This window comes from Anser anser (assembly GCF_964211835.1).
Source record: "Anser anser genome assembly, chromosome: 2".
Classification (NCBI taxonomy): Eukaryota; Metazoa; Chordata; class Aves; order Anseriformes; family Anatidae; genus Anser; species Anser anser.
In genome coordinates, this window is record NC_139721.1 from 159,993,438 (window position 1) to 160,018,762 (window position 25,325).

The window sequence follows — 25,325 nt, forward strand, 5'->3', positions numbered from 1 at the left end:
CTCCGATTTGATCTCGATCCCACATACAAAGGACAAACTCATCCTCATCATTAAAAGTAATGAACCCTCCTCAACAGAAAATCCCAATGAATCTTTTCCCATACTAATTCAGGAAAACATACATGCATGTCAGCACCCTTCTCTGGAGAAGGGTCTCTGAGAAGACATTACAACAAACACATGCAATATTGGGCATAATGAAAACAGATCATGGACAGGGATTGGGGAAAGGAGTGACACAGCAACATGAAAAAATGGAAAGATGACAAAAGTAGATACAGGACATAAAGGTAGGTGTTGAAAGAGAATGTACAGAAAGGAGGAGGGAAGGGATGGACAGAAACGTTCCAGAGTTTCATGGGTTATTTCTGACTTTTTACCATTCACTGATAAGGCTGCTGTGGTTTTTTGGCTTCCCACTACACATGTATAGTCTCCAGCATCCTTTGTGTCCACATCATGGATCAGCAGCTCAGCCACTGTGCCCTCTTGTCTCATCCTGTACTTGTTACTTGGCCTGAGAACAGTGTGCCCCTTCCTCCACTCCACGGGGGCCTCTCTGCTCAGCTGGCAGCGCAGGGTGGCTGTCCCACCTTCCAGAGCCTCTAGGCTCTTAAGTTCTTCTTCGATGAGTGCAGAGACAGCTGAGGAATGAAGCATTCTCATTTTACTTTACCCCGTATGGGACTTAAAAGACTGAAACAAATTCTCTCAGCACAGCTAATGAACCTTGACTTACCTGCACCTCCAGGACTCTACTTGCACTTACAATAGCATACCATGAGTTTTGGGGAAAAAAGAATTATTTTCCAATAATTAAAATATAAAAATAATTACTTTTCTGCTGCCCAAATGCTGTTGGTCACAAATACATGGAAAACTTGCTCAGTAAGTACAGAACAGAACTGCATATTCTTTCACGAAGCACGTGGCTGAGGCTCTTCTTACCTTAGAGCTCAAGCAAGTGCCTCTGTCTCAAGAAGAAAGCAGAATGGTTATTTCAGAGGCAAGAAAAGATACCTTGATATCAGGTCAAGGACATTCGATTGTTATGTTTTAGTATGAAGTTATTGTCCTAGAAAACAGATAACATAATGGACCCAGCCAGGGCTGCCATTCATTTGTACTGGTCCCTTTTTTTTTCTGAACACTCACTGTAAATGTGCAGGACCATGGCAAGAACAATAACAAATGGTCACAAGCAGGTGTCTTATTCCTACCATGGATTTTGACTTGGGCTGTGGTCTGCTGGTCTCCAGTGTCACAGGTGTATCTTCCCGCATCTTCTGGCTCTGCATTATGAATCACCAGCTCTGCCACTGTTCCCTTCTGCTTCATTTCATATTTGGCACTTGCCTGGAGTGTGGCTTCTCCCTTCTTCCACACCACAGTGGCATCAGCTTTTGTGAGTTCACAGCGCAAAGAGACAGATTTCCCCTCTTCCATTTCCTTGTTCTCCAGGGTTTGTTTAAAAAGGACAGGCACAGCTAGAATACAGAACCAGGGATCAAGACAAGCCCTGTTGTCTCGCTGTACAAATACCCTATGATAGCTGTCACCCCTAAAAAGAGTCCTTTTTCAAAAAAGCAGAGCAGTCCTAGACTTCTAGTCCAACGAATTCCCTGCTTTTGCAGGTCTCTGATACAGTACCTATGCCCTAAATCTCTTGCTTTCTTCTCCAGCATATACTGCTTTTGGAGGCTCTCACTCTTTTTTACTAAAGCTGTTTGTTTAGTGGCATTGGGGAGGACTGATGGCATCTGAGAGCCTTTAAAAAGGATGTCTGGGGGACTTTGGGAATCTAAACATTAATCAGTTGGCCACCTGCAATTTGCTAGGGACTACACCTGACTGCTGTGCATTCCTGTCTGCTCTTACATGTTATGTTTTCACGTTCTCCCTGTGCTGTCATGCTGCTAGTCTCAAAATCTAACTGCAGTCTTAATCACAACCGTGTAAAATAGCTAACAGGTCAGGAACTCTGGCACAAAGGGTATAGGAAACAAACCGCCTGCACTTATTTCAGGCTCAGTGGGAAGTTACAGATTTAAGCTCCCAGATGCATAACATAAAATTACATGAATGAAGTATGTACAGGTGCTTACAAGTATGCAATATTGCCATTAAATTTTAAGCATGAATTTGTAGATGATACTCCTACAAAAAGAAGTGCTGTGGTTTTGTTTGTTTTGTAGAAAATCTATAAAGCAATGCATTAAGAAAGTGCTGCAGTGCATCCAACCTTGCCTACCATTTACTTTCACCTGAGCAGTGGTCTTCAGTTCTCCAGCAGTACAGGTATAGTCCCCAGAATCTATCGATTTGACATCTCGAATAATGAGCTCTGCCACAGTGCCATGCTGCTTAAATTCATACTTCTCACTGGCATAAAGAACAGTGTCTCCTTTCATCCATTTCACTGGGGTATCAGGTTTGCTGAGCTCACAGGTCAGTTTGACTTGTTTTCCTTCTTTAGCTTCTTCGTTTTGAAGCTCTTGCTTGAAGAGAACTGGTATTTCTGGAAAAGAACATTGCACGTGTTAAAGGAATCACACAAGCTTGGAAATCACTTTTTAGTTTCAGACATTTTTTTGTTCAGGTAGAAAACCACAGGAATGAAAATACACTAGCAAACAAAGGGAACAGATTCTTACAAATCACATCTGGCTGCCAGAACTCTACAGAGAAGTCTCAAAAATATTCAGAACTGTATGCTTTTTATCTTTTAACCATTATTTGTACTATTTAAAGACACTGTTATTATTATTGTTGTTATTAACAACAGCAGCAGATGCTGCCAATACTATTAGTGACATAAAAGTACTGTTTCAGTACTTTGGGAATTAGTGCGCAATTTCAGTCTTAAAGGATCTTTAGCAATGGCCAGACACTCAGTTATTTGAATTTTCCTCTCCCATCCCCTCAGTGGTAAAGAGAACACCAAAATTATGTAATGTAATGCAGGGGCACTGCAAGGGCCTAGCTGTGAGGGGAAATTCTTCAGCTCCCCTGTGCCATTCTGGGATGACAGCCAGATCCGTGGTGCAAGGCACAGAATATACAAACAGAAGCCAGTCCCAGCAGTGCAACTTAGCCACGCTCTTTGTGGTGCAAGAAGTCAGTCAGGGATGGCAGACACTGAACTACATCACAGACTGGTGGTCAAAGCTCAATCACTGGCACAAAAAATGTAAACTCTAACCGAGGTCACCTCGTACGTAAACACAGAAAACACAAAGAAATGACAAGGCACCTTTTATCATGACTAGCATTATTGATTTCTTATTATAAGAAACCAAGACTGATTTTCATCAGACATGAATGCAGACTTAAAAACAGCACAGAAGAAACACAGGACGTGCCGGACACAAAAGGGCCCCTGGGGAGATTCCTGTGCAGGCTCTATCACAGTCTGGGACTCAAGACTTTAAGGTGAGCTACTGTAGAGATAGCACTTCTTGGGGAAGAGGAGTGAGGAAAAAAGGTCTAATAAAGTGTTCTTATGAATATGGAGGTCTGCTACCAATTCATGATGTGTTTGTCCTGTGGCTGTTGAAAACTTACAGCCCATTCTTCTGTTCTCTTTTCACCTCTACTTTGTGGATACTCACAGTGTCACATGAATATTGAATTTTTCTGCTATTTTTGCATTCTGCTATTCTGATGTGACTATTAGGTAAAGGAATGTTACAACAGTATAATTTGTTGTAGACATCCTTATGACTTGATTCCTCTGCATCTACTAGTGATCTGAATCCGTTTTCAAATCCTACATCCATCCACACCCTACTGGGTGAAGGGAGAAATGGGGCAGTTCTGTAACACTCCTTATAAATGTTTGTTTATTTTTTATTTAACAGAAAAATTCCACTACATCACAGGTAATATCCAGGTCATACTGGAGTCAACACAGGTCCTTCCTTTGTGTGTAATGGGTATTGGGAAAGCATATTGGTGCTAAGGAAAGTTATAACAAATCTGGACCAGTAACCACCAGCTATCACCATCATCCAGTTGTTCTCTTTCCTTGCACAGCAGACCTCAGCCTTAAACTGGTTTGTTTCTCTGTGCTCTGGCTGAGCAGTTTGCCTTCCCTCATTGTGCTCTGAGGTTCGGGTTGACTATTCCAATGACCCAAAGCCTTTTTGTTTGCACTGACTTCCCTAATCTGGATGCAGCTTCTGATCAGCCCTTCCAGAGCGTGTTGGGAATAACTGCATGCAGGATACCCACTGGTGAGGCTAAGCATCAACAGCCTGCTGAAACCTGCTTGTGTGAATGGGCAGACTTGCTCTCAGGAACTGAGCTCCTCCTCAGGCTGGGGAAGTGACTCACAAGAGGCTGGAGAAATTATGATGGGAGGGTTTGTAACGTGAATAGCAGGTGAACCTAGTTCTGACCCAGCTCATACCCACTGCTCTGCCTAATATACTTGGTGCTTTCCTAAAATGCTCAGGAAATACACTAAAATCTCATGTGTCTAAGAAAATAACATTGATTTGTTGCAGCTCAGACAATACAACCCTTCAGTTGTCACCTCCTGCCAGATAATGTTCTTTGGAATAAATGCTTTGGATGTGTTACTCTCAAAAATTTAGCTGCCTAAAGCAATTATCTAGACAATTGTGGGTGCATTGATTTCTTCTTGGAGAGAGACAGCATAGGAGACAGCTACAGAAGGCGACTAATTTTTTCTCTGGATTATCTCTTAGGCTGGGTGGATATTCTACAGAGACTGTTCTCTGCTGACTCACTGCTGACTGCTCTAGAAAGATGAGACACTTACATTCCACAGAACCCAAATCAGGTAAGATGAAGGATTTTCCTGTCTCACATTCTGCCACCTCTCTGGATGCTGCCCTGGATGACTCAATTAGAACCTTTTCTGCACTGTGGTGCAAAGACACGAGGTTCCTTTTCAGTATAGCTTCACGTATATAGCATATAGAACAAGGTAGGACCCAAACCATCACTCCAAATGTTCTTACCCTTGACAGTAATAACCGCACTACTTTTAGCTGCTCCAGCCTCACACTCATATCTGCCACTGTCTCTTTCTTCTGCCCTGTGAATGACCAGCTTGGCTTCAAATCCCGACCGGCTGATGTTATACTTAGAAGAATTCCTAAGGCTCTTCCCATCTTTGCACCACTTTACAGGGCTGTCTGATTTGGAGATTTCACAGTGGAGAATCACATCCTCTCCCTCAGTGACTTCAGTATCAACCAGCTCCTTTGTGAAGATGCAGGGCTTTTCTAGAATCACATAAAAATGGTCTGAGATTTTCAGAAGAGGTGCAGATTTTCAGATCACAAGCAATCTGTAAGACTTACATCCAAGATCACTTGTGTCAAAACTACAGATCAGGGTTAGTAATGAATAATTTGGTGTGCAGGACTACAAAGCCCTCAGGAAGGCATCAGTCATGCCATAAAATGTGGTTTAGTAAATACCTAATGCCATCTGGAAGAAACTGAGAAGGAAATGCCTGTAGAAGAACAAAAATAACATCTCTCATGTCTCATTAAATATAGGCAAGATGGAGGTACTATTCATAAACACTTCTCTAAGTGGGTTTATCAGTTTGAACCTTCTAACTGAACATTGAAAGTTAATTCTAGATGAAGTGAGGTGCAATACAGATTTCCCAAATCCAGTTATATAGAGCAGGGCTCACCTCATCGGTATGAGGTCATCTAAAAACCAGGCAGATATCCTAGACTGGTCATACAGAATGTTTCTATTATCAGTGGAAGATGATATGCTCCTCCAAGGACCAGATATTTACTTCCAAAATATGTCATTAGGAGAGAGGAGATGAACTGTTCTCTGGAAGTGCTCATCTCTCTACATGGCTTATAGAAGCTGGATAGCAACAGACATGGTAGATCTTACCCCTCTGAACTTCTGGCTTTTTCATGTTTTTTTAATACACAAAAATCCAACTCATCAGAAAACCAAAAACTGTTCTCGTCAGCACTACAGCATCACATATTGGTGTTACCAAAGGGAGTCAGCCTTTTGGAAATAAGATCTTTCATTTGATTTCAGAAAAATCTAATGCACTTTTGTGGCATGGAAAAAATTGCCAACTGGAGAAAATTTTCAAATTAAAAAAAAAAAATCCTTGCAAGAAACATGGTGATTCCAAAAAGAATGAGAATACTATCTGACACAGCAGAGACTGTTTTAGATCTCTGTATAAAGACAAATATTTATATTTCCCATAAGGAAACAACATTTCTTTAAACCTACACTCTTAGGTTACCTGGCATTCATCTTATTCCCTCACTATAAAAGTAGACTAACATTGAAGTTTTGGTCTAGTTCAACTTTTCTGGAGAAAACATTGTCAACAATGAAGAGCAGACAACACACCTAATGTTGCCTTTCAAACAATGAAACATAAATTAAAAACATATCGATTGTTCTTTTTTCTTTTTTTTTTTCCTGGAACTAATCTATTTCTTCTCACTCATCATCACGTTGCCACCCTACCAGCTTGGCTGAAGGAAAACTGGACAAGATATCCAATGTACCATCATTACAGTATAACATTTCCATCTAAGGTCCAATAAATACACTGACAGCAAAGTGTTAATTCTCCACCCCTAGCTTCATCATACAGTTAATGATATTCTTGAACATATACAGATATGCATATGCAGGGGCCAAATTTGTTGCCGTTTTTCACCTGTCCACATTATCCTGTAGATATTTTTATGCATTCTCTTCTCTCCTGCAGTTTTTATGCTTGAATTACCTTTAACAACCAAACTGGCAGATGTTTTCTTATCACCAGCTTCAAATGTAATGACCCCCGAGTCCTTCAGTGAGAGCTTTTTCAGTGTTAGCAAGTGATATCCACCAGGCTGAGACTGGATGTCATTAAGTTCATTGGTATGAAGTGGGGTTTTATCCAAAAACCACTGCACTTTGCTATAGTCTACAGGAGAGATTCTGCATTTGAACATGGCAGATTCTCCTTCTAACACAGTGACATCTTCCAGGTCTTCTGTTATTAGCACTTTCTGGCCTGAAAGGAACACAGATACATCAATTACTGGAATCTTCCACTCCTAGCATGAAAATTGCTATGGAAAACTTATGGATTATGGTTATGGATTTCCCACATGAGTATTTCAAGAAGGAAATACATTCATGATACAGAAGACTGAAACATAACTCCCCTGTAACTGAACACAAAAATTATTCACAGGAAGATAATATATACAGGACACACACCAAAATAGGATGAAGACAGCTTCAAAATACCAGAACACATATAGCAGAACAAGTAGCCAGCACAATGCAAATCCAATGTTATGAAGTTTCTCCTAACAGAACTACCTGGAATGCAGCATCAGGGAACTTTACTTTTATCTTGAGCTTTTTGACAGAGAACTATTTTTAACTCATAAAAGTCGGAAAAGTTAGAAACCTCACACTAAATTCAGGTTCACCAGCTCCTCCTCACATCAGCATTATGGTTTTTAAATCATTCCTAAGGTGCTCCAGATGTAAACGCTTCAAATCAACAAATTGTTCTGCATGTCCAGTTCCAAGTTGCTAGATTTTTGTCCACATGGCCTGTGCAGTCTATCTATATCAAGTATCAGAACCAGAAATCAAATCTGCTGTCCATATGATGAGAAATAGATCTGCCTGTGCATGGATGGCAGCACTTAGACATCTGGACATGTAGCCACCCAACAACACTGCTCTAGTTCATACAGCCTTCCCTTTTGGGGCACTTGGCCTCCTGCACATGTCATGCACAGAGCCTCTAATCAGGCCAGACAGCTGCAGTCCCGGAGATTTGCCATAAATGTACAAATTCAACCAAAATAACGTTTGCTGTTGGAAAAACAGGACGAACAGTCTTATTCCTCTCATGCATACCTTGCACGACTAGCTTGGCTCTGGACTGAGCATCACCAATGTCGCAAGTATACGTGTCACTGTCACTTTTCTCCAAATTATTTATGGTCAGCTGCAGGACTTGTCCTTTCTGTGTGATCTCATATTTCTTGCTAGCCCTGAGTTCAGCTATGCCTTTCCTCCAGACCACAGAGGATGCAGCTTTCTCACTCTGGCACGTAAAAACTGCAATTCCACTTTCATCAACTTTCAGATCTGAAAGTTCCTTGACAAAGTAATTAGGTTTCTCTGGAAGGAAAAAAAGGGGAAGGAGGAGAGAGAGATATTTGTTACCCCAACAAGTCCAGAGCATACAGAGGCATCTTAAATCTCCTCTGCTCTTCTGCCCCCACTTACAGAATCATGGCATGCAGAGATGGAAAGGGTCTAAGATCATCACCAAGTCTACCCCTCAACATAGGACATACCAGGTAAAATATTTCCAGAAGATATCTAGAAAGTTTAAGGCCATTGTACAGTTACTGGTGAGATCTCATCTGGTAGACTGTGCATAGTTTTAATCACCCATATTCAAAAAAGACTAATTCAAATTACCAATATAGATTGGCTCTTTAAGTAACACAGAAGATTATGCAGTCTCCAGATTTTGTTTAAAAAAAGACTTTAATCCATGACATTTTTTGAAAACCAATAGTTGACCCTGCTTGAGAAAACAGAAGAACACCTCCCACAGGTTGCTGATATTTAACCCAACTTTTGTAAGTGCCAGCCCCTGTGTGTGTTTCAACCGACCCTGCACTGTGATCCTGGCTTTCGTTTTAGAGACTTCTGTCTCACAGGTATACTCCCCACTGTCCTTGACTGTGGAGTCATGGATGATCAGGATGGCCCGTGTTCCCTCTTGGTGCAAGTCATACTTCTGGCTTTTTCGGATTGCTTTGCCATCCTTGTACCACCTGATGCTCACATCGGGCTTTGACAATTCGCAGCTCAGGCTGATGTCCTGCCCCACTGCTGCTGTTTTATCCTCCAGTTGTTTTGTAACCTCTGTAGGTTTTTCTGAGGGAAAACAAAAATAAATGAGTTCCAGATAAAAAACACGATGAGAAATGCAGTAAGATTAGGGTGTTTTTTTCAAATTCAAATATCCAACAAGTTTTCTTGTTTTCCCATGAATAATTCAGGTTATGATGGGGAAGGGGGAGACAAAAGCAATCTAATCTTGTTCTTTAGTGCACATTAATTGAAGTTACAGGCTCTCAGTGAATAGCAATGATCACTTACAGGAATTTAGGACTCATCTTGACAGCATCCTTTTCAGAGGCCATCATTTTGTTGTCACTGAAGTTACTGCAGGCTTACACTTAGGGTGGGGTGTCTCTCTCTAAATACAGACATTCTTCTCCCCCTCTTCTTCTGAGGAGGGGGAGAAAGAGAGTGGTTGTGGTGGGGTTTAGCTGCCCAGCTGGGTAAAACCACCACATACAATTAGATGGCACGAAGGCCATCCCTTCAGCTTAGACTTACAGGATATTTGCACCTACAGTTATTTGAACAGATCATTCTTGATCTACTGCTAATAGAACTAGCCAGAGTGAGAAGTGGAACTAGCCATTTCCAACACCACTCAGTGTATTCTGCAATTCTCACATATCTGTAAAAAAAAATCACCCTTTTACTTGCTTTTAAGGGAAATATTCAGTGCTTCAAGGCTCATAAAGAGGGCTGCTATTCACATTAACCATATCACAAATTTGCCCTCATGGTCTACTGGGACACTTTATGGGAAGAGAGTAGAAGATATCAACCCCCAGAATCTCTCTGGTCTCATTACCTTTCACAACCAGAGAGGCCTTGGAGATTAGACCACGGGCAGTGAAAATGACTTCCCCACTATCATCAGGAATCGCACTTTTGATACTCAGAGTATACTTCCGACCCATGTTAAAGGCTTTAAATCGCCCTCCACTTTCCACTTTGCTCCCATTCAGTGTCCAGTTGAAGTCATCAATGCTTTCATGGGACAAAATGCACTCAAACATACAGTCTTCTCCCTCCTGGATTTCAGTGTTCTTCAGCCGTTTGGTAATGCCAATGTTCAGTTCTGGAAGACAAAATGTAGGTTAATATAAGAAGAAAAAGCATTTACGATTGACATGAGAAGTAGTACTGACATTTTTAGCTCATCAGACTGGTTTATCTGCAGGATTTGCAGGAAGCTACTGCATTCCTTACTGATGTATTTGACATGTAAAGAATTCCTCAGACATTATCCAATCAGAATTACCAGAAAGCTATAGCAAAAGGGACATGTGAATCTCCTGGCTTTGCTCTGGAAGGACTGTGTGGAGAACAGCTCATTCCATGAAGCAGAGTGAAGATGTAATGAGGAAAAGCTAACAGACGGAAATACTCTGGGATATTGTATGAGACAAAGGTTTTTGCCCATGATGAGAAATTGAATGTTTTTATTTGTGTATTTGTTACCATCCTACTCCTTCAGGTGTTCGAATCATACTGAAATTCAAAACTTGTTTCGTTACCAATGAGAGTTCAAAAACCATGAACACTCCTCCTTCCTTCAAGAAGCCACAAGGATTAGAGGACAGATTGGATTGCTGTCTTCTTCAGCAGACAATATTGAACTGCTTTCGTGTTCACACAGCAGACTGAAATACTAGCTGAGCCATGTGAAACAAGCTGCTTTTTCGTTTTCTTGCCCCCCCCCATCCCCCCCCCCCATTTTTTTTTGGCATGTGTACGTGTTTTGCTTTGGGGTGTGATTTTTCATTGCATTGTTTTGTTTTGAGAAATCAGCTGCTCTTCTGGGAGGGTTTCTCCACTTTAGGAATGTTCAGAAAGAAAACATTGCCGGTACATTCCTGACACATCCAGAGATTTTCATGGAAACACAAGGTATACTTACAACAAAGAGCAAGAAGAACTGTTCAGAAACCACTGTGGTAAATTCCAGTAACACTGTTTTATAGTGGAGGCAATTTATGTCCATGAGGGGATAGGTGTGAGATGTAGGGACCAACCCACATGTATTTTCAGCACCCCTTTACTGGCAATTGTCAACAGTACTTACCCTGAATGCTGACCTTTGACTTGGCAACATCAGTGCCAATATCACAGGTGTATAAACCTGCATCTGTCTTTTCAAGGTCATGGATAAGGAGACACAGAGTCTTCCCGAACTGTATCTGCTCATACTTGTTGCCAGCAGTGAGCACCACATCATCCTTTTTCCAAATGGGTTTGACCTTCTCTTTGGAGACTTCACATTCCAGTTTAATTACGCCTCGCTCCTCACCAAAAACATCATCCAAGGACTTCATGAAGACAGCAGGCTTCTCTGAAGTTTAACAAGCAAAACAGGAATTAACCAGGAATTTAAGCTGAGAAATTTTCAGTCACTACCAGATATTTAAAGAGGGCTTAAGAAAACCCTTACCAAAACTGATGGTACCAATATAGAACCTAAAGCAGTTTAACACTCATGATATGAATGAGTTTTATGGAAATCAGGACAGCACTGCAATTTTGGTCTCTCTCTGAGATTGCATGGACTCCTTTTTTGTCTGTGTTGGGTCATCTGTCAGGCAGAGGTGATCCCAAGGGAGATGCAGTCACAGAGACTAGGGCTTGAATCAGACATGCGCGGCCTTAGTGAAGGCCAAAGGAATAGCTTCATATTTAGAAGATGCTCAACAAGATAGCCTAAGTAAGGAAAACCTTGCATGCATCATGAAGAAGAAGAAAATGTTCTCTGGGAATTTCCTTGCTTCTTGCAGCAGTGCTCAAGTGGAAAGTGGTCAGGTGGTTACAAGAAACACATGTGAAGGGAAATAATTGGGATGTAGCTATTCCGAAGCTGGAGAGCTGGCACTGCCTTTGTATGAAGCAGAACTCATACAGTAGGCAGGAGAAATAAAAGGATATACTGCACACTCTCCTGAACATCTTTGCTCTTGCTTCTAAAGGGCATCGATTCCCTTTATTTATCTTAAAATATATTTCATGCAGAAATTCAGGGGAATTTTTTGACCAGGTATAAAAGAAAGGAGGAAGAGGAAATACTTCAGACTCTCTGAGTAGGTAGAGTAAAAGATTTAATTTTTTCTGATGCTCTAGGAAAAGCAAATTAGTGATGACCAGGAGGCAAAACACATGAAGAATGGTCTCTGATTTCCTACAAGAATATATAGGATATTAGACTCTCCAACTTTCAGAGAGAACGTCTCAGAACATTTCCCACTGACACTTCCATCCTGGAACAATGCAGATACATGATGGAGTTAATTTATGGCAACAAATCCCTATAAGTTACCTGAGCATGCCTTTAGAGACAGGTGTATTTCTAAAGAAAATATGATTTTTAAATTTTGATAGAAGCTTTACCTCATGTTTCTAGCATGCTTGAAATAATATCATGCAACTTACTATGGCCTAGCTGATGCATGAGAACGTTAAACCACAGCAATTCGGTTCTGTGAGCAAACTTTAAAACATTAAGGACAGCAGCAAATTTCATTATTTGGCTCATTTGAATCAGTCCAACTTGACGATAGATACACTGAAAAGCGTGCCCTACCCTTGAAGGTACACTGAAGCTCAGCTCCTTAGAGTCAAAAAGAAAATCTTCACAAACAACAGTATTTAGACTACATACTATTTAAGAGAGCAACAAGTAAAGGAAATTGCCCTTGAAACTATAGTTATGATAAGTAAAAGAATGATAAAGAGCTATGGAAATTTTTGGCAGGACACCAAAACAATTTTTGGAAAATCATCAGCTACAGTAGAAACTTAAACTAGAAGAAAGCACCTGAACACTTATCCCCCCAGAGGGGTGAGGCTTAGAAGGAGGATTGCTGCATGGATATGGTAAATAATAGCTGCTTTACGTCTCTTAGTTCTTGAAGAGTATGATCAGACCCACCTATCACCTTCAGATGCGCAGTCTCTGACACCTTGTCTGACTTCATTGTCACTGTGCCAGCATCTTCAGGCTTGACCTGCTTCATCGTCAGCGTGTAGCAGTTGCCAACATTCTTGATGTCATTGAAATTGTTGGTGTAAAGGAGGGTGCCGTTCAGGAACCATTCCACATCCTCGTCATCATGGGACAGCTCACAGGAGAAGACAGCAGAGCTCTCTTCTTCAATTTCCACATCCTGCAGGTGTTTGATTACTTCTACGTTGCGGGCTGTTGGATAAACAAGGTGTACCATTACCACTGTTGCTATATATTAGTACTGTTACACAGATTTCACAGTGTTCAGGGTTTATTAAATGATTTAGTCTGATCTCCTGAACATCACAGGCCAACACGTTTCATTTACTTAGTTCTGCACTTTGTCCAACAGAAGAGCATCCATTACAAAAGATTATGTTGTCCAGAGCCCTCAATTCTCCTTTCACACATAAATCTTTTTCTTTTATTTAAAGATAAGTAATTCTTCTGAAATGGTAATAACATTACAGTGATGTCTAAATACCCCTCAGAGCTCCAGTCCCTGTATTCTAGTCACTGCACACACACATACACAGTGTGTAAATCATCCCTGACTCACTGCCAGGGGAAGAATCACAAAGAAGATGATATGAAAACAAGGGTTTTGGCCACAAACAGCTACTACAGAGATAAAACAATTTGCTAAGGTTTAGGGAGCAACAGGAAGTGAATTATTTTCTTTTCCAGTCCTTGACCAGAAGTTTGTCTTTGAAGCTTCTCTACACATGAAGTGCTTTTTCTCAAGGACTGGTTAACTCCGAAGAGGGTTTTGGAGAATTAAAAAATCTTGTCATTTGGATGAACCTCTGCAAGGCCAAACTGTTACCAAAAGCTGCTTCCTGGACTGCTGGAAATGATTCAGCAGCCTACCTCCAAGTCTTGTTGAAAGTGACACAGAGGTCAACTTCTCTTCCAGTTTCACCAGAGGGGAAGAACTGGCTAAACAGTACTGCTATACCAGGATGTGATAGAACACCAGTAACAGATATATTACAGATAAAAGCTGACACAGCGGTTAGTGGAAATGAAAACCACAAAGGTGCACAAAAAATCAGAGGCCTATAGCAGTTTAACACAAGGAAAACATTTTTAGCTAAAAGTATCAAGGAGTTCCAAAGAGTTCAGTTCCTTGGGCAAAAGGGAAAATGATGTGCCTTAAGAAAGACAAACACACTTCTGCCTAATCCCAGCACCTTACGCAGACACTGCCCTTCCATGTACATATTCTATTTGATGGTAAATGCTGGATTTCATTATGTTGGAATATCAGCACAGTGCATAATATAACTAGATCAGTGAAAATGGTACGCTTATATTAAATTAGCAGAAGAGAACTGTAGATTTTGACCTCTAAAAGATAAAAAATCTAGAGAGAAATACTGAACAGTAAAGATATGCAACAGGCAAACCTCCCTGCTGCAAACTGTTCATACCTTCAACTGTCAGTGTGGCTTCGGTCTCCGCATTTCCTGCCCTGCACTTGTACACACCAGCATCTTCAGGCTTCACCTTCAGAATCTTGAGCTCTGCTGAATGCTTCTCCCGCTTGATCTTGTACTTTTCAGAGGGCTCGATGGGCGTGTGGCCCTTGAACCACTTCACAACCTTTGGAGAAGGCCTGAAGTCACAAGACAGGATGACAGAATGGCGTTCCAAAGCTGTCTTATCCTCCATCTTCCTGGTGATCTGTATATGGTAATCTGCAAAACAGGGTTGGAAAAGAAGAAAGGATGAATGCAATGTGAAGAAGAGGAAAGTTTATACTCTGTATTTCATGCCAATTAATTTCATGTATTTCATGTTCATAACAGTTCTGTGAGCTGCTCAGGTGATGCTACAGGTTTCTGTTATGGACCTGATTTACCTTGAGGCTAAAACAGTACAATAATCTATAAGGGATACTGGTGACTACATTTCTGTACAATAATATTGCACCAAATGCATGGTCCAGTTCTGGTTCAGTGCTTATTGAATTGCTCTCTGATTGAGGACTTTACTCAAATAACAGTGAATTAGAAACAAACCTAGGACTTCAGGATGTGATTGGAGACATTTACAATGGTGACAACAGAAGATGAAAAGTCCTGAAGCTTCGTCTCAGATCAAATCAATGAAAAAGTGAATTAAGGAAATCTGCCAGCAAACTTGTCTAGTTCAGAAATACAACAAATAAATTCTCTGGGGAAATTTAACCTGTTTTGACTACTTTGGTAAAGCTAAGAAAAAAAAAAAGTCTTGTCTCTACAGATTTGAATACTAGGCACACCACACCCATTAATCAGATGCCTTTCTGAGACATTGCTGTCACATTTAGTGCCCAACATCTTGTAATTGGGAACCTAAGCAGACCTTCCAGGTATACACACAACATTTCAAAGATCCCAGGCAGTGGAGCCTGCACATTAAACACTATGTCTGGAAAATTAGCTTCCAGAGGCTGTGAGAGAAAGGATCTCTCATGATCTAATTCAAGCTAGAACATACCACATTACCTCTGACAAGCAGGTTTGCTGTGGATTTTGATTTGCCGATGGAGAACTGAATGGTGCCTGTCATATCAGCGCTGGTTTTCAGTATTGTCAGCCGATGGATGGTGCCTTCTTGCTGCATGATAATGTTTCTGCCAGCCTGTAAGACTTCTCCACGTAGATACCATTTGGGGGGTTTCACAGATGGAATGGATATCTCACATTCAAATTTGGCTTCTTCTGGCTCAGTCACGTCCTCATCACACAGTTCCTTTACAATGTTAATGGATTGCTCTGGATGAAAGATGGAGCAAGAGAAAGCAGAGCTTTAAGATCCATGAAAGAGCTCTTTGATTGTCATCCTGCACATTCATGCCATCTTTACTGCACTTGAATACTGAACCAGGCTCAAAAGGCCTTAAAACATCCCTTTTTCTTTTTCTAAATAATAAATACATATTGCTGCTAACAGCTCAGACAGTAAGACTATAACAAACTCAAGAGAGGATCCAGATCTCCTGACTCCCAGTCCAATTTCTAAAGCAGACCACCACCTTCCCACCCTGATATTAAACTCTTGGAGCTATAACTGGAATTACATATGGAAAATTTTATTTCTTATTATTTCATATATAAATGCAATAGAGGTTCAGTGAAATGCAGATAATGTTAATGGGAAAGATTTTGGTAAACTATAGCAACTTTTCTCTGAACAAGCTTTGTTCAGTAGATCTTAAAAAGTTCTCCAGAACATGAATTAACCACTCTCCTTAAGAGAAGGTACAATTTTCCAAGACATTCCTGCCCTTATAATCCTACTAAGAAGCAATATCAATGGAATTCACGCTAAATCTGCACTGAATGAAAAAACTATAAGTGGTCTTGTGTTTTTAAAGTGAATGACAAGGGCTTTTGAATCAGCCCTTCCAATGTATTCTGCGAGGAAAAATTGTTTACTACCTTCAACAAAGAAATGAGCACTGCTTTTGTCATCAAAGGCATCACAAGTGTATGTGTCCTCATCTTCATAATCTGCATCGTTGATAATGAGTTTCCGATAGACACCTTCGCTCACAATTTCATATTTGTCACTAGGGTGAATTTCCATATCCTTTTTATACCATCTAACTTCAGCATTGGCACGAGATACTTGGCATTCCAGGAATCCCCGATGTTTTTCAAGTGCAATCTTATCCCGCAAAGGCTTCACAATTTTTACAGGCAGCTCTAAAAGGAGTGAAAAAAAGATGCAATAATCGGTGCAGTTCCTGTGAAAGGTGTCAATTAAAATCTCAAAAGCAATATTTCTTTTGTGGATAGTTATTGGGATGATGACAGGAGTCCCCACCGTGTTAAGCACTCATCTAACATACAGCAAGTAAAGAGGTAAAGAAAGAAAGACTTGCTATCCCTATTTTACCACTCGGATGGCTGAATTACAGAGATAATAAGTAATTTACTCAACAAGGTTGGGGACTGATAAGAGATTTCCTGAGCTCTTCCTCAGCGTGTTTGCTCAAATGTCTTCCTTCACTTTCTCTATCACATATTTAAGCTGTACATTAAAAAATAAATAAATAAAATGTTTTCTTTCCAAACAAAAGCCAACAAGAGAAAATGAAAGTCAAACCATGTCTTTTTTGTCCCTCACAGTCCAAACATGAAACTGAATGTCTAAAGTAGGAAATCAACCTCGTGAGAAAATGAATTGTTTGACTTAGCAAAAGTAAATCCCCAACAGTGACATGGATATTTCACCTCCACAAAGGTTGGTAGAAGTTTTTATTTCTGTGAAAGCTTTAAGTGCTGTTTAACTTTCTTCACGTTAAAAGTAAGGGAAATTGGTTGGTTTATAACAGGAGACAATTTAAGTGGTATTGTTATCAAAAGTGTAATTACCTTTCACTCTAAGCTGGGCACGAGATTCTGCCTTTTCAGCGACAAATTTGATCTCTGCTGCATCTTTGACTTGGACACGCGTGTAAGTCAGCGAATAGGTCTTTCCTGAGAACAGACACACAACCACACACAGCTGCCTGTGAGCAAACAGCTTCACTCTCCAAAGCACATTGCCAGGTCGGCACCACCTGTCTGGTTTCAGAGCATCACTACCTGTTCTTGTGGCAGCAAAGCCGACCATTCCCCTACATCCACATCCCTGTAACAAAGCGTAACCTAAACACAGCTTCTCCAAGGACGGACTGAATGCAGCTCCCATCATCAGAAAATTACTTGAAACAGAAGGATCCCGCCCACTGTCAGACACAAACTCCTTTGAGAGATTAACTGACTGCCCTTTTTACTGCCTCTTTGGAACAAATTGCATTGATTTCCTACCTGCTGCTGGCAGCATGGGATGGTGGCATAACACCAGATTTGCCACACTAAAGTTCCCACCATGTCACTGCCCCAGCCTAACTGCAACCCCAAAACGAAAGGGGAGCTCTCTGCTGAACCTTCTTAACTTGAGTTCAGAGGTCAGACCATTCTGCTTATTCTCCCAACCCACCCCCCCACTCAAGGATAAGATTCCTATTTGAATTCCTACCATCTTGACGCATTCTAATGTTGTCATCAGCCTTCAGCTTGCTGTCATCTTTGTACCACTGGGTTTGGACCTCATCGTGTGAAATCTCACAGACGAAAGATGCACTCTCATATTCATTCACTTCCACATCTTCCAGTGGTTTAACAATCTTGATATCTCGGGCTGTGAAATCATAGAGACAAATATTTATTGGGGTTTCTACATAGCTGAGTGCAGTGTCTTTACCTTATGCATACTTGCATGGAAAAAAAAAAAAAAAGAGACTGCATTTTATTCTAAACCACCTTCCCTTCATGGATGGTATCTTTCTTCAATACAGCAAATACATTTTGCACTTGAACCCACAGATAGAATTACTAGTGGCAGTGGAGCTCACTGCAACTGGATTTTATGGAAGCCAGAACTTTAATGTCTTTTAAAACCTGTCTAATCACACTAATGGAAGAAAAATCTGCCAAGGAAAACTAGACACACCCCTACAATCTCATGTCACTATAAACCTGTCTCATTCTTATGCTTCTCTGCATACCCCTCTCTCATTCTTTTGCTTGTGTGCCCAGACTGTATCAGCCATGTTTTACCTAGGGGGTACCTTTGTTTAAGAATCCCTTGAACTTGGCATAATCCCCTTTAACTCCACAGATCTGCACTTGTTTATGTCAGAACTGATCCATATTTCTGTGCTACTGCAGCCCTTTCATTTTGAAAGGACAGGTCTTGATACATCCTGGATTAGCCCCAGGAACAAGTTCAGATATAAATCGACCCATCCCAGTCTCAAGGTCAGGGAGAAAAGGGGAGTTCAGCAGAGCGACGGAACAGGACAGATGTTCATGAAGAAATTGCTAACACTGAACCCAAGTGGCCACATGAGGACAGCAACTAGTAAGAAATAAGAAAAAGCTGATTTGTTTTTTAAGATGTCCCTTTGGAAAACAAATCTGCCAGGGCACAGCAGACCTGTCTGTTCAGTAACTGGCCTTCAGTACTTATGATCTGGTGCTTCAGAGTCTGGTGACAAAATACATCTGGTGCTTATCCAGTGCGACATATGGAGGGAAAATCTGTCTTGAGTATGAAGAAGAGATGCAGTCAGAAATCTTTACACTTCCCTTAGCATTTACTACATAAAAGGTATGGCAAATCTTGAGATCATTCCCAGGGCTTGTTTGGTTCAGGCAAAGTCCCTCTATGACAATGGCAGAAGCTAAACCAAACCATGTGTGTGTCAGCCACTGATGCCCTGCTTTGTGCCAGACTGTCCAGTATCTGCTAACTTGTCCATCCAGAAACACCATTTAAATTCCAGAGAACATAAATGACTTCTAATAAATGGAAAAATAAGTTAGCACTTCTTCCAAAAATAACTCCTCTAAGGATAGAACAAGAACACAACAACTCTGCCAGTATTTTCTCACTAAGAAGAGAAAGGTATCCAAAATAGTAACTGAGAAATGCACAAACTGTCCGTGAAGCATTTCTTACTGTGGAGTAAAATACTGCAGTAGGGGTTATTTCCTCTTTCAGTTGAACATACCATGAACCTTCAGGGTAGCTGATGTCTTGTCTTCAGCTGCTTTACACATGTAGGTTCCCTGGTCTTCATATTCACACTTGTGAATAATGAGACTTCTCTTATTTCCTTGGGAAACCATCCCCACTTTTTTACTTTGCTGGAGCTCCTTCCCATCCTAGAAGGGAAAAGGCCGAATCAGATCACCATCAGCAATTCTTCATCTGCTCTGAGCAAAAGGAGCATTCTGGTCTATGCTTAATTCACCTGTCTCACTGGACTTAATGGATCTGTGCTTACTGGAACATATGCTGAAACTTAAGCACAGCACAAAGTTGTCAACATGTAGGAATGGCTGAAGAACATGCACAAATTCTGGCCAACCTGTGACAGCTATTTGCAGGCTTAAGGCACTGTACAGGATTGGCAATAAACCCATTTGGACATTAGCTTGAAGAAATGACATTATCCCCATCTAAGGGAAGAATCAGATGAACCCCAAGGAAGGTACATGAAGTGTCTGAGCTTATCCCTAGGCTATCAGGTACAAAGGGAACTGAGGTCTCACTTTAAACCACAGTTCCCAATGAGGCTACAAATCCTGTGTGAGAACTGCTAGGTATGAACTGATGCACAAGACTGCACTCCTATTGATAAGAGTGCTCATATTCTGTGCAAAAAGAGCTCAGATATTCATTTAAAATGCAAGAGAAAATTCAAACTAATTAATGTATCCGGTAAATAACAAGGAGTGATGAACTGGGCGAATAAATGAACATAAAGGCAAGAGAGCAATGCTGAGACCTGTACAGCAAAGGCTTACATCCCTCAGAAGTGAAATTAAAGGCTCTCATTTCCAGAGAAATCAGAAATGAAAATACCACTGCCCATCACATGCTGTACCTTGAACCACTTAACATCCACGTTGGGCCTGGACAGCTCACACTCAAATGTGACCTTGTCCTTCTGAGTTACACTAGCATCTACCAACGGTTTGCTGATTTTCACAGGCAATTCTGGGAAAAAAAAAAAGAGAGACAAATACAAAAGGATGTCCAGTTAGTAGGGAATGAGGTCTCTAGAAACATCTGGCACAAGGAAGAATGGATAGGCAGAGCCTAGTGCCTCTTTTCCACGTTTAATATAACTTCTAAGTGAAAAGAAACCCCCAAATACTATTGTTTTGAACACATTATGATTACATGTACTAGGGACAATGATGTTACAATAATCCTGTTGATATTTGAGGGAAATGTTACTGATGAAGACAGCTTATTGCCCTCTTAAAGGCTTACTCTCTGGGGACAGGAGCAAATAACCACGTGCCACACCAAATAGCGCCTCAGACTTTGGGGTCAGTGTACCTCTCACAGTGAGCCTCCCTGAGGAATGAATGCCATCTGCTTTGAAGGAGATGAGTCCTGCATCTTCAAGAGTCACAGAAGAAAGTGTCAGTGAATGCTTCTTCCCCTGGACGCCCATGCTGATATTCGGGGCAGGCTTCAGCCGAACGCCGTCCTTCTGCCAGGTCCCTTCCACATCCTCATGGGACACCTCCACCTCAAAGGTGACAGTCCCTTTCTCAGAGACTTCGAGGGGCTGAAGGCCTTTCACCAGCTTGATCTGCCTCACTGAAAAACAACATGGACAAGTTGGAGATCTCACAGCAACAGCTGAGAAATTGCATCAGGACTTCCAAAATACATTGCTTCCTCACACAGGTACAGCATTTGCCAATTAAAGAACCACCTTTGCAAAAAAAAAAACAAAAATAAAATATCTGTCCCTGACCATACTGCTAGTATGGCTGCTCTTAAATGGATGCTTTCAGCTGAGAAAAATAGGTCCCACAAATATTGCAGGGCCCTTTTTCCAGCCAGTTCCCCCCGCAATCACCCACTGTCTAGACCAGAAATCAACTAAATAGTATAGCAATTTTTAACTCAGTAAATTGGCCCCTAGATATATCCTCACCTTGTACTGTACACAGGACTGGAAAAAAATTGCTTTTACAAAGGCCTTCTCATCATAAAGCAGCAAACATCTGGGGAATGGCAGAACTTCTACAGGATTTATTTTAATAGACAATAGTTCATGTCAAGAGATTTGAAATTTTATATCCATGTTCTTAGGATAACTTCTGCTATAATTAATTGACCTAATTATGCTTTTCCCTGATGAAAACTTAGAGGTGTATCAAAAGGAGGATCACTTTACTAAGGAGTTATTTTTATTTAAGTCTTCCTCAAATATCTCCTCCTGGAGATGTTTTATTTATCAAAATAAAATATTCAGGCCAATAGGATATTGGTTTGAGCAGCTCAGTTGGTTTTAGGATCTGCTGGCATCTTAAGATCAGAACAGACACTGATCTTTTGGTTAAGCATCTTTTATACTGGAGTAAATCCATAGATTTTTGCATTCTTATTCCTTTTTTACCTTGCTCCAAAAGCACTTTCAAGCCAGACAGTATCAGTCCAGCTCGGTGTTTAAAAAAAAAAAAAAAGACAAACAAAAAAACAAGAAAAGCCCCACACTCCTCTAAAATCAGGCTTCTTAGCCTAAAGGTCAGCACCAAATAATAGTAGCTCATTTTCCTAGCCTGTGAGCATTTAAAGAATATCTGCTGACCTCAATATGAGCTCTAAACAATATATTTAAGTAAAAAGAAGACATTTGCTTGAATGCCAAAAGACGGAGCGTAATTTTAGACTTCCACTTTCAAGGTCTTGCTTCTGCCGTAAAGCAGTGTGAGCGCCCACTGCCATGTCAGCTGGAGGACTTGGATGTGGAATCCCTACAGTCAAGTGAGATTCCTGTACACCGCCTCATTCCTGCTGCACCTCATAACTAAGGCTTGGATGATCGGGAGAGTCTCATGGCTTTATTGGCCATGAGGAGTTCTTTGCGGTGGTTTGACATGATAGCACACACATGTGGCTTGGCGTGTACGCTTAAGGTCTGCGTCTTACTCTCCTTCACTTTCATGAGCTGCAAAATATGAATACTGTGAATTTTACTGTGCCCAGTTCTGGGCTCCCCGGTACAAAAAAGACGGGGATCTCCTGGAAAAAGTCCAGCGGAGGGCCACAAAGATGATACGGGGCCTGGAGCATCTTCCCTATGAGGAAAGGCTGAGAGACCTGGGTCTGTTCAGCCTGGAGAAAAGAAGACTGAAAGGGGATCTTATCAATGTTTATAAATACCTGAGGTGTGGGAGACAGAGGGATTTGGCCAACCTCTTTTCAGTGGTTTTTGGGGATAGGACAAGGGGCAATGGCCACAAGACAGAGCACAGGAAGTTCTGCACCAACATGCCAAAGAAATTCTTCCCAGTGAGGGTGACGGAGCACTGGAACAGGCTGCCCAGGGAGGTTGTGGAGTCTCCTTCTCTGGAGATAGTCAAGGCCCATCTGGACGCCTACCTGGGCAGCCTGCTCTAAGGAACCTGCTTTGGCAGCGGGGGTGGACTCGATGATCTCTCGAGGTCCCTTCCAACCTCTTCAATTCTGTGATTCTGTGATCACATGCGAAAAGAATTCCCTACAATGAGCTGATTTCCAGTTTTGATCATCTTGGATCACCTTGAGTTTCAGCCACTTAATGAAATGATCTCAGTTCATCAACAGAGAAGCTATCTTTTTTTACGGTGTCTCTAAGTGATGAGAGTGCAACTGGGTATCTGCAAAGCACACACCCAGTAATTATCTGGTACCAGCATTCACTCCCTCCATCAGAACAGGAAGGTTTTAAACCAGAGTCATGCAAGCTTGCATGAGGCATCTTGCACAAAACTATAAAACGCTGTTGGTAGCTATCAGGACTAGCCATTTTTTTCCTGCATAAACATTTTTCCATCATTATTTTTTTTAACACTTGGCTATAACAACAGCCAGTGTCTAAAAAACTCATGCAACTGGAGCTACAACCAACTGTGCTGAAACATCTTGCTGGAGGGAAACTGACTCAGCCAGAGTTTGAAAAACACGCCTTGGTGTACAACATGTAAAAGAGGATGGCGCAGCAAACTGCCCCACACTGCCCTGCATTCTTCCAACCCATGGTGACCAGGGAAGTACTGTATTTCCATACCTTCTGTGGAGCCAGCTCATCCAATTTAACTGAGACAGTCAACCTGAATCTAGATCTAAATCAGGACTGTAGTCACCTGTGGTTACTTGAATATTCAGAAAGACACTCCAGAAGGTAATTCAGTACATCTACAACTTAAAACACTTATTTATTAAAACACTCTTTAAAGTCCTTTTTTTTTTTTTTTTTTTTTTGGTTCTCTGTAAACAGAAGGAGCTGAAGGAGGATTAGACTTAGATTTAGGCTGAATGGATCCAAGATTAATCTAATAGGTGCTGGTCTAATGTCTGTGGTTTTGTTTGTTTGTTTTTCCTAGAGCTATTCAGTTTGGAAAAAAGATGAGCAACATCCTATAGAAGTGATAACCACCACATTTTGTGACACTAAAGAAATGGGTTTTGACAACTGTCAGCCAGGAAGATTTTGAAGATGAAGCTGTCCTAACAGTGCATGAAAGTGATTTGACAAACCCTGCTCTGTATGAGACAGTTTGTCATCAATTTTTGATACCTTTGATTCCCACTCTGCTCTTAGGCAAACAACCCTAGTCCTCGTCTCGCCCTCTCGAGCTGCTGCCTCACAGAAGGGGCAGAAAAAAACACATCTGTATTAGCAGGGAGATTTGAAGTAGACTAACTTGGAGAGTGACAGGGTGGAAATTCAACATTTAGCTACAGGCACATGCAGCTGCACAGAATCATGAAGTGAAGGACAAAGTAAAAAATTAGAGCCTCAAAAAAATGAGAATCATTGGGGTTGTTCCTACCAATTTCATCATGCCCAACCTATTTCCAAGCCTAAACCTTTCCAATCAAAAAATGGAAAAAATATATATATATGTGGGGAGAATTACTGATGAATTTTTTCATGATGTTAGTGTTAATAATATGCACAAAATCCTAGAATGATGTATTGGGTTTATGTGGCAAGGTTTTGGTAGTGGGGGCTGCAGGGGTGGCCTCTGTGAGAAGAATCCAGCAGCTGCCCCATGTTAGATAAGGGCCAGTATCAGCCAGCTCCAAAGGGCCACGCCGCTGGCCAGAGTGGAACCAATAAGTGATGTTGTTTGTGCATCTGTGAGAGCAGAGTTAAGAAAGGGGGAAAAAAAAAAAAAAAAAAAAAAAAGAAAGGCTGCACAACAGCAGCTGGGAGAGAGGAGTAAGACCCAGCACTTTTAGTACTGCTGAAAGCTGTAAAAGAAAAATCTGAACATTAAATCAACTGGTTTTTCTTGTGTGAAGGTATGTACTCACACCATCAGAAGATCACAAAACTGTAAGGCTGGAAATACCCAGAAAAATCATCTAGCCCTTCTCCACTGCTTCAGGACATGCTCAGCTCTTTATGTCATCCCAGACTGCTATTTCACTAACTTTTTCTTAAACCCATGATGGAGGCCTCAAAACCTCTCCAGATGACCTATTCAGTCATCCAACTATTAAAAAGCTTTTTTATTGTATAACCTGGATCTTCCTCATTGCAACTGAAGTCCATTATTTCCACATGGAGAACAGATTGTTCCCTTTCACTTTATAACAGCCTTTTATGTACTTGAAGTCTGTTATCAAGTCCTTCCTTACCTATTATTTATGACCTACACAGCACCAATTGGTGGCAGGGGCTTTGCAGACAAGATTAGGTAGTCCTTAAGTGCTTAAATTCTATCTTCATCTATCCTGTAACAATCATGACAAAAGGATGCAGGAAAAAGGACAGAAGTACAGGGCTACAGCTGAGATACCATTAGCTTACTTGAAAGGGTAGCACCCACAGATAGAAGATTTACTCTCGTGTTATTTTTTT

General features: G+C 41.1%; 1 protein-coding gene and 1 long non-coding RNA gene across 2 annotated transcripts in view; one reads left to right on the top strand and one right to left on the bottom strand.

The window, feature by feature from the left end:
• OBSCN (obscurin, cytoskeletal calmodulin and titin-interacting RhoGEF) overlaps positions 1–25,325 on the bottom strand; it is a gene marked incomplete at its 5' end in the record, with an annotated part of 184,274 nt that overhangs the window by 111,967 nt on the left and 46,982 nt on the right. The window contains 18 exons of the mRNA XM_083822953.1: positions 381–644; positions 1,221–1,487; positions 2,252–2,518; positions 4,989–5,255; positions 6,764–7,036; positions 7,903–8,169; positions 8,674–8,940; positions 9,716–9,985; positions 10,973–11,239; positions 12,827–13,093; positions 14,335–14,601; positions 15,394–15,663; positions 16,330–16,596; positions 17,269–17,373; positions 17,918–18,079; positions 19,455–19,608; positions 20,334–20,446; positions 20,795–21,061. Of these exons, the coding sequence (XP_083679079.1) occupies positions 381–644; positions 1,221–1,487; positions 2,252–2,518; positions 4,989–5,255; positions 6,764–7,036; positions 7,903–8,169; positions 8,674–8,940; positions 9,716–9,985; positions 10,973–11,239; positions 12,827–13,093; positions 14,335–14,601; positions 15,394–15,663; positions 16,330–16,596; positions 17,269–17,373; positions 17,918–18,079; positions 19,455–19,608; positions 20,334–20,446; positions 20,795–21,061 (4,281 nt within the window). The remainder of the gene's footprint in view (positions 1–380; positions 645–1,220; positions 1,488–2,251; positions 2,519–4,988; positions 5,256–6,763; positions 7,037–7,902; positions 8,170–8,673; positions 8,941–9,715; positions 9,986–10,972; positions 11,240–12,826; positions 13,094–14,334; positions 14,602–15,393; positions 15,664–16,329; positions 16,597–17,268; positions 17,374–17,917; positions 18,080–19,454; positions 19,609–20,333; positions 20,447–20,794; positions 21,062–25,325) is intronic.
• Positions 3,139–14,592, top strand: LOC310893664. Its single transcript, XR_014579195.1, has 3 exons — positions 3,139–3,432; positions 4,713–4,807; positions 14,467–14,592. It is a non-coding gene; the product is annotated as an uncharacterized lncRNA (long non-coding RNA).